This window comes from Heptranchias perlo, chromosome 22, assembly GCF_035084215.1.
Source record: "Heptranchias perlo isolate sHepPer1 chromosome 22, sHepPer1.hap1, whole genome shotgun sequence".
NCBI classification, from domain to species: Eukaryota; Metazoa; Chordata; class Chondrichthyes; order Hexanchiformes; family Hexanchidae; genus Heptranchias; species Heptranchias perlo.
The window spans coordinates 5,314,040-5,323,588 of NC_090346.1; the positions used below are offsets into that span (position 1 = coordinate 5,314,040).

Sequence of the window (9,549 nt, forward strand, 5' to 3'; positions counted from 1 at the left end):
AGCCAGCCAAGGCTGCACATCTTCAGGTATCTCAATCAAATCAGGAAGACTTCATATTTCTCCTTTCACAGCTTGTAAATAGCGGTTTGCATTGGTTTGCTTCTCCATTAATTATTTCTGATTAATAATTAGTTACCTTGTTGTTGAACTTGTCCAGGGCCTCATTCAGTGTGATTCTGTCAAGCTTCTGAACAAAAATGGTCAGTGCTGTTTCATCTGACCTATTCAGAGCCTTAGGGCCAATGAAGCAGTGAAATATACCCGTCAAGGCATCGCTACTAAAACCTCCCAGCAGCAGATCAGTCTGCAAAGGAATACATTTACAAAATCATATGTTGGGTTAAGGCATCCCAGTACACTGATGCAAAATATCAACAAGTGAGGAACACTCCACCATCAATCAATGCATTGATTAATATATCTGCTGAATGTGCTCATTGCAAACATTAAAATGCAGTCTTAGAACGGAGCAGCTCCACAGCGACTTTCTTTTATTTATATGTAAACTGCCACAGGCGTTCTTGTGTGAAACTCTGGACTGTGACACAACTTACCTCAGCACATGCATAGTCTGTAATGTTGAAGTTGCAGAGTTGGGTCATGTTAACGTCACTCAGGAAATTATTCAAAGCTGAACTGTGGGGAGAGAAATAAATCTACTCTTAGGAAAGGCATTACACTGAGGAGCAAACAACAGAACAATTTCAATCGAATACTCAACATGTCACATGACTTGAAACTAATCAAAGTTATGTTTTAAGTTTTCAAACAGTTTCTAAGTCATGCACACGAGATGCTTTGGATATCCTCAGTGTCAGGTGAAGTCACACACCAATAGGTTGACAGGGTCACTGAACCTGGGCCTCGCTTGTTGGCTGAAGCAACACAGAAAAGGTTTTCTCCTCAAGTTCTTACCTGTTCACAGCTGCACACAATGTTGTCGCTGTTTGAAAAGTAGAAAAAAATATATTGTTACAATGTAGGAATTATAATACTAAAATTATCTGCTGATATAAATAAACCAGTGTAGAAAAAGCACTCACCATTAACTGTGGTATTACCAGTCTAAGAAAGAGAAAGCACAATAATAGGTTTAGTAGTGAGCAATCTTAAATTTATTATAACTGTAACTATGTAGATATGTAAATATTATTGTAGGTTTTGAAAAAATATTAAACTAATGGCTTTTCCATAATTCACACAAGTTTAAAGAAACAACTGTGTAAATTTAAAAATACAGAAATTCATCCACAATATTGGCTTTAAAAATAACATGGGGCTCGAAACTGGATTGAAAATTGATCCCCTTGAAAATACAAAGTGTTGAGTCTGTCTTACCGTGTCATCAGTTTGGGGTTCTGAAAATTAAAAAAAATGGATATTGTTGAAAGATAGTCCTGATAATATGTTATTATTCTCACACATCATTATATTAAACTACACTCACAGTTACTGATCTCAGAAGGAAGAGGAAACATTTCTGAAGTGTAGTTTTCCCTTTGGTCGGCTCACCCAATCCCATAATACGTGTCCACACCTGGGGCTCAATTTTAAACTTAAATTGTGGATGCGTTGGGGGCTGCGCAAATTACAAAAATGCAGAGTGGGTTTGGAATCCGGCTCCAACCTGCCGACGTCCGAGTTCCCCACAGACGCACTAGTCTGTACACCTGTTTCACGAATCCGGAATTCCTGCGGGCAATTAAAGCCGGTGGGATGATAGTTAAAGAACTGAATGCACTTCATTGAGGTACTTTACTTGTGACATATTAGGTAGTTAGAACGTTTTTAACTTACCAAAGCGGCTTTCCCACGGCTTCCAATTCACGCCTCGTGAAACCAGGCATGAAAGGCCGAATCAGGCAAAAATAAACAACATAAATTAAATAAAAAAACAGTGCACCAAGTTAAAACACAAAATCAACCTACCTTTGCACCTTGCTCCGATGTTCCCCTCTCCGATGTCCCTTACAGCCCCCGATGTCCCTCTCCGATCACCCCCTCTTCCTCCGCGATCATCCACTCTCTCCCCACCCCCTGATCTTCCCCCTCCCCACCCCAATCTTGGGTTCCACCGCCGGATGATGTCTCACTCTCTCTCTTTCTCTCCCCCGTCCCCAGGAGTTGCAGCTCCTGTCGGCAACCAGCCTGTCAATCAGGCTGGCTGCCGGGCACGAAACCCAGAAAGAACTTAAATCATCATCAAATACATCGCGATCACGACGGAAAAGGTAAGATTTTTTTAAATTTGGGTTTGCTATGCACACCTTCACTTCCCCCGGCGCCAACCCAGCATCATTTCAACCCAGCATCATTTCAAAATTGAGCCCCTAATGTTTGACACGTACTGTACTGTAAAGTGGCCGGGCCTGGCAGTGAATGATATCCGCTTAAAGTGCCTGTCACTGCCTTTCCTGTGCTAATCCTATGGAATCCGGCTATTACATTATAATCAAAGTGCTTTGTCTGAAATTAGTACAAAATGACAATAAAACCAAAAGTGCAGAACTGTTATCAACTAGAAATTATGTTGAAAATGTCATGGAGGTTTTCATGTACGCAACAAAATACAACTGATATTGGAGGATGGTACTTTCAGGTTTTAGAGAGGTAATTACCTGATGAATTATCTGGAATTCCTCCAGTCAACCCAAGTCTCCTCACTTCAGACTGTGTGTGTGAAGCCACCCAAATGATCACTACAGTTTCATTCACTCCACTTTGAAGAGCTTGAAGGTTAAATCCAAGCAAGTCGATCAGATTCTGGGCATTCAGTTTCTGAAACAGAAAAACCATTTGATGCATCAGCACAACATATCAGCTTTCACATCTTATCAGAAGCTTGCCCTTTATTGACTTGACAACATGAAATCAAGATTGGGATGGGACTGGGTGTGTTGGATTTGAACTATTGATCAGTTTGCAGTATATCGGATCATTTTCAAGTGCTCAGTGATGCTGGTCAACCCTGTAAGTGGTCCACACTTTTATGTTCAGGAGTGCGCCCGTAGTGCCCAATATCTAATTACATGATTTCATAACTTGAGGGCACAACAACAGCATCCCCTTCTGCTTTCATCGAGATAACCCATCTCTCACATGTGCCCTCACATGTGCTCATCCCATCTTTCAATCGGGAAACGAAAAACCACACTGCCCTGTTTTGCGTGAGCAGTTCAGCCAGAAAACAAGTCACTTGACCTTTGTTCTCACAATTTACAATATCATTTCAACCACATGCCGAGTGTCCTCTGTATTCTCTGTCTAAAATGTCTATTATTTAGAATTCTACAGTGTGTAGTATTTACTGTGGGTTTTGCAGCTTTGCCATTAATTATTTTTTCAATCATGTAAGACCAGACACAATTACTCTCTCCACATTTCTATCACTGATGGTCAATTCTTCAATAACATGCTACCAATCAGCAGCACTGTTTCAGGGTTACAGTGTACAGTCCATGTGCTCAGGGTGAGATGTGAGATAAAGAAACTGGAACCACTGCCATACTAATGCAACCAGAACATCATAATCAGACTGTACATACCTTAACTTCTTCAGGATCCAAACCCTTGAACGTTGCAAAGTCCATGTTAACCTTATTGTTTGCAAGAGACCTCAGATCATCAGCTGGGGCACCACCTGAATAAAACAGAGACATTTTTTACCTGCCCACTCCAGCTTAGCAAGTTCCACACATTGCGGGCCAAATTTGAGAGTAGGGTGAGGGAGTAAATGGACACTTGTGCCAGGGGGAGAGGAGGCCCAGGAAATAGGAGCGAAACCTTGGACCGTTTCTTTGGATACTGCCCCGTTTACTACTTGGAACATTTTTCAATGGTGACGCATCTGCTGGCCCTCCCCATGTCCAAGTAGCAGTTTGCGAGTGTTCTGGGGCTGCTTCAAAACTTCCACCCAGCACTCCAACCTAAGGCCCGCTGGATGTCCTTTTAAGACAGGAGTCCTGCTCCAATGCACTCCTCGTGGTGGAGTGAGGCTCCTGGAATTCCAGCTCTATCAACTTCAGAGAAATAAAATTTCCAGTGAAATCATTTTTCTGCCATTGTTACTTTTCTAACAGCGTTCATCATTTTGTAACAAAATGGAGTTTTAACTGGTTTATATGCTAATTTTATCAAATTGTAACATAATTGGATCAGCATTTGATTAAAAATATAATCAATGTATCCCAGGACGTTATGGGAGGTTAGGGAGGAAATTGCGGGTCCCCTAGCAGAGATATTTGAATCATCGACAGCTACAGGTGAGGTGCCTGAAGATTGGAGGGTAGCAAATGTTGTGCCTTTGTTTAAGAAGGGCGGCAAGGAAAAGCCTGGGAACTACAGACCGGTGAGCCTGACATCTGTAGTGGGTAAGTTGTTAGAGGGTATTCTGAGAGACAGGATCTCCGGGCATTTGGAGAGGCAGGGACTGATTAGGAACAGTCAGCATGGTTTTGTGAGAGGAAAATCATGTCTCACGAATTTGATTGAGTTTTTTGAAGGGGTAACCAAGAAGATAGATGAGGGCTGTGCAGTAGACGTGGTCTACATGGACTTTAGCAAAGCCTTTGACAAGGTACCGCATGGTAGGTTGTTACATAAGGTTAAATCTCACGGGATCCAAGGTGAGGTAGCCAATTGGATACAAAATTGGCTTGACGACAGAAGACAGAGGGTGGTTGTAGAGGGTTGTTTTTCAGACTGGAGGCCTGTGACCAGCGGTGTGCCTCAGGGATCGGTGCTGGGTCAGCTGTTATTTGTTATTTATATTAATGATTTGGATGAGAATTTAGGAGGCATGGTTAGTAAGTTTGCAGATGACACCAAGATTGGTGGCATTGTGGACAGTGAAGAAGGTTATCTAGGATTGCAACGGGATCTTGATAAATTGGGCCAGTGGGCCGATGAATGGCAGATGGAGTTTAATTTAGATAAATGTGAGGTGATGCATTTTGGTAGATCGAATCGGACCAGGACCTACTCCGTTAATGGTAGGGCGTTGGGGAGAGTTATAGAACAAAGAGATCTAGGAGTACAGGTTCATAGCTCCTTGAAAGTGGAGTCACAGGTGGATAGGGTGGTGAAGAAGGCATTCGGCATGCTTGGTTTCATTGGTCAGAACATTGAATACAGGAGTTGGGATGTCTTGTTGAAGTTGTACAAGACATTAGTAAGGCCACACTTGGCATTAGTAAGGTCACATCGTTCACCTGACGAAGGAGGAAGCCTCCGAAAGCTTGTGAATTTAAAATAAAATTGCTGGACTATAACTTGGTGTTGTAAAATTGTTTACACTTGGAATACTGTGTACAGTTCTGGTCACCCTATTATAGAAAGGATATTATTAAACTAGAAAGAGTGCAGAAAAGATTTACTCGGATGCTACCGGGACTTGATGGTTTGACTTATAGGGAGAGGTTAGATAGACTGGGACTTTTTTCCCTGGAGAGTAGGAGGTTAAGGGGTGATCTTATAGAAGTCTATAAAATAATGAGGGGCATAGATAAGGTAGATAGTCAAAATCTTTTCCCAAAGGTAGGGGAGTCTATAACGAGGGGACATAGATTTAAGGTGAGAGGGGAGAGATACAAAAGGGTCCAGAGGGGCAATTTTTTCACTCAAAGGGTGGTGAGTGTCTGGAACGAGCTGCCAGAGGCAGTAGTAGAGGCGGGTACAATTTTGTCTTTTAAAAAGCATTTGGACAGTTACATGGGTAAGATGGGTATAGAGGGATATGGGCCAAGTGCAGGCAATTGGGACTAGCTTAGTGGTATAAACTGGGCGACATGGACATGTTGGGCCGAAGGGCCTGTTTCCATGTTGTAAACTTCTATGATTCTATAACTCATCAACAATTAACACATATCAAAACGAACGGTGTTAAATATCACAGCTGGTTAAACTGCAGCAATATTTCTGCACACACTTGATGCTCCTTAAACCTTGCCAATCTGAGCCTCTGAACTTAGGTAAGTGGAGGGTGTCCCTGCAGTGAGAGAGTGTGAACTCCAGATCAGACAGACAGAAACTCGACCTGTGGGCACCTCAAAAGTTTAGTTTGAAGCCTGGAACATGATGATGGGTTTCCTTGTAAGGCAAGACACCTGGCTAAGCAAAGAAAAGCCTCATTTTACTTACCAACGTAAACCTTTATCAGATGAAAGTAGGGGATTGGGTTACTTTGCTGAGAGTTCAGTGCAGAGAGTGCCTGCCTGTAAAGTAAGTTTTTCTTCGATTGTGTGCACGCAGAAAGATCCAGAGCTCCTGCATCCCTGTGGGAGAAAGGTTACAGTGTCAATTTTGGTTAGCACTTCTGCAACTGCACAAGGCAAAGGACTTGGATCTGTACTTTCCAGCCCAAATAGCTCGACCCATTCTTTGGCAGTATGTGGTAAAGTGTCAGATGTGCCACACTCACAATCATATCTACCAGCCGAATTCATACTTTGACCGGAAATATCAATTCAGTGACTCATGTTCGAAAGGGTATGTGTATTCACCTGGAGACTTCAGGGGAGGGCAGGATTGGCCTCTAAGGTGATGCTTTCCATAGTCAAACAGTCTGTTCACTCACTGTCTAGGCTCACATTCAAAGAACAGCTGCTTGGACTGGGTACAGATCTGTGGCAAATGCATGCCAGAAAAGTTCAATGTCCAAACAGCAGAAGTGATTGAGCCAGTGAGAGGATTCTGTGAGCTGTGAAGTTGTTCTACCAGGTGTCTCCTCATCACTGTTTCCTTCATGATTACATTGCACCGAGTCACTTGATGGACTAACTTTGGCTCTGTTGGAAATGGCCACATTTCACTCGTCAGGAAACTCGCAATGAAAAGATGCGACACTTACGTCAAGTTTGAAATTGTCATCAGCTGCTTTTCATCCAGAGTACATAAGTTGGCTCCACCAATAGCTTTCAAAGAAACTGCATTTAGAATACCATCTAACTGGAGGTATCTGGTAATGATGGATTTAACCTGTAGAAAGAGATTTAAAAGAACAGTTTATAACTCACTGTCACATAGAAGGACCTATAATTTAAGATGCTCCACCTTGATGCTCATTTTCCCCAAATTTATTCCTAAACAATATTTTAATCAAATTCCTATAATTGTACTGTTCTCTATTTGGAAAATATCTATCAATAAATGTCCATCAATAAAACCTTTTAATTCCGCTGTACATACCATTTTTATTAAATTTGCACTGCATCATTGCCCATTCCCAGGAATTACACACTGTACCCAACAGCTTGCAGATGTTTCAAAAGAGCCTTTCATTAACACTGACCCAAGAAGACCCATGATTCAAGGAAAGACTGAGGGTCTTAAACTTTTCAGAGACCAAATTCCAGATTTCATTCAGGATCGATTCCCCCCCATGTCTGCAGATACCAATATTTTTACATTAATATTCTCCTGGTTTCAGTACCGTTGTGTTTTCCAGCTGTTGCATCATTAACATGGAAAGTGTTTCAACTTGAGTGATATTCCAGCTGCTGACTTCTGTTGTATTAAACACAGTGGATATGTTCCCCAGCAGTTGAATCTGGTTTTCTGGTAGCCCGTTGGAATAAATCTGTTTCAGCAAATCCAAAATAATAAAATTCAGTCATTTTATTAGCAGTCATTTCCAGCATTTAAATCCAGCTTCAATTTCGTTTCCGATCTAAAATATTTAGCGACAGATTGATTTCCAGATCTGCTCATTGTACCTTGAACTTACTGTCTCCAGTGTATGTACAGTTTACGCTGAAAAGGATGCCTCAGTCACATTTTTCACTTTACGCCCTTGTTCTCGGTTGCGCTCTCGTCTTTGAGTCAGAAGATCATGTGTTCAAGCCCCACTGCAGAGACTTGAGCATATAATCTAGGCTGATCCTTCAGTGCAATGGTGAGGGGGTTCAGCACTGTCAGAGGTGCCGATTTTAGGATGAGATGTTAAACAGAGGCGTTGACTGCCCTCTCAGGTGGATGTAATAGATCCCATGACACTATCTGAAGAGCAGGGGAGGTCTCCTGTGGTCACAGCCAATGTGTATTCCTCTACCAACGTCACTAAAACAAACTATCTGGTCACTTATCTCATTGCTATTTGTGATATCTTCCTGTATGCAAAGTTTTCTTACATTATAATGTCACTGCAATTCAAATAAGTAATTCATTTGCAGCAAAGCGCTTAGGGATGTCCTGTGGCAGTGAAAAGCACTATCTAAATGCAAATTTCTTCTTTCTGTCTTCTCATCAAGCTTACATACCTGTAATAGTCTCTTTTTCAGAACGTCCAGCTGAGTAGGATCAAAGACAAGACTTCCCAGTTGAAGGACATTATTTTTCAGCACAAGATCACCCAAACAGAGGTCTAACTGGGCCGCATCATAGATTGCAGGTGTCAGGTCATTAATGTCTTCTGCTACTATCTGTCCCACTGTACACGCTGGAAATACAAACTTCTATTAGTTCTAATATTTCAGTTTGCAGGTAATCTTGCTCTCAAAATATCAAAAATGCCCATTTTTATAAGGCCATTCCTGATTTTTGAATTGCTGGAGAAAGAGGACACTGGTGACATTACAGATCTGTAGTTGACAAAGGACATTTTAGCATCTCTTTGCCATTTGCTGTATACAGTGAAAACAACTACAGGTTACTTCACTCTGTCAACTGAGAAACAGTGGGTACTCAACACAAAGCTACATGGGATCTCTGTAGACACTGCATACTGCATGTGCCCATTAGTAGATTACTGTTTACCGCACACAAACATGCTGTTCAATTTTCAACTGTTCTTGTCACGGAATAGATGATAAGTTTGGCTCTCTGTTTACTCAAAAGGATAGATTCTGATCCTAAACATGAAAGGAATTGTGTCCCATTGATCAAATGTATTGAACAATCTGATGGGTTGAAAGTTTATTATAGTCTTCTCGTTTCATTGATGCTCATGAACTGAGGCTGTAACACATTCATAAAAGGCCAGCCCTGTCCTCTCATTGATGAGATATGCTCTACATACATAGCCATGATGTGGAAATGCCGGTGATGGACTGGGGTGGACAAATGTAAGGAATCTTACAACACCAGGTTATAGTCCAACAATTTTATTTTAAAATCACAAGCTTTCGGAGATTATCCCCTTCACTCACCTGACGAAGGGGATAATCTCCGAAAGCTTGTGATTTTAAAATAAAATTGTTGGACTATAACCTGGTGTTGTAAGATTCCCTACATACATCGAACATTGGAAACTTCCAACCAAACAGCACTGTGGGATGACCTTCACCACATGGCAGTGGATCAAGAAGACGGCTCACCACCACCTTCTCAAGGACAACCAGGGAAAGGCAATAAATGCTGCCTTGACAATGACACACACATCCTGAGAATATAAAATCATACTGATTACATACTTGCTATATTACTTGATCTTCCTCGTAAATTGAGCTGATTTATGAATACCAGCACGTCCTTGGGAGGTCTCAATCTTTTTGCTTTCTTGATAAATCTTGGGAGAGCTTCATTAAGAACAAGCTGTATGGGATAAAATGTGAA

The 9,549-nt window shown here is 41.6% G+C and overlaps 1 protein-coding gene and 1 long non-coding RNA gene across 2 annotated transcripts in view; both read right to left on the reverse strand.

The window, feature by feature from the left end:
- Positions 1-7,302, reverse strand: part of LOC137340892 (uncharacterized) — a 54,978-nt gene extending 47,676 nt beyond the window's left edge. The window contains exons 1-10 of the mRNA XM_068003694.1: positions 7,243-7,302; positions 6,848-6,975; positions 6,139-6,272; positions 3,546-3,640; positions 2,619-2,778; positions 1,339-1,358; positions 1,044-1,065; positions 916-943; positions 555-636; positions 137-304 (exon numbers count right to left, since the gene is read on the reverse strand). Coding sequence (XP_067859795.1) covers positions 137-304; positions 555-636; positions 916-943; positions 1,044-1,065; positions 1,339-1,358; positions 2,619-2,778; positions 3,546-3,640; positions 6,139-6,272; positions 6,848-6,975; positions 7,243-7,302 — 897 coding nt within the window. The remainder of the gene's footprint in view (positions 1-136; positions 305-554; positions 637-915; positions 944-1,043; positions 1,066-1,338; positions 1,359-2,618; positions 2,779-3,545; positions 3,641-6,138; positions 6,273-6,847; positions 6,976-7,242) is intronic.
- Positions 7,303-7,439: 137 nt separating this feature from the next.
- Positions 7,440-9,496, reverse strand: LOC137340842 (uncharacterized). The gene is made up of 3 exons (XR_010966879.1): positions 9,408-9,496; positions 8,256-8,434; positions 7,440-7,576 (listed from the first exon to the last, which is right to left on the reverse strand). It is a non-coding gene; the product is annotated as an uncharacterized lncRNA (long non-coding RNA).
- Positions 9,497-9,549: the final 53 nt, after the last annotated feature.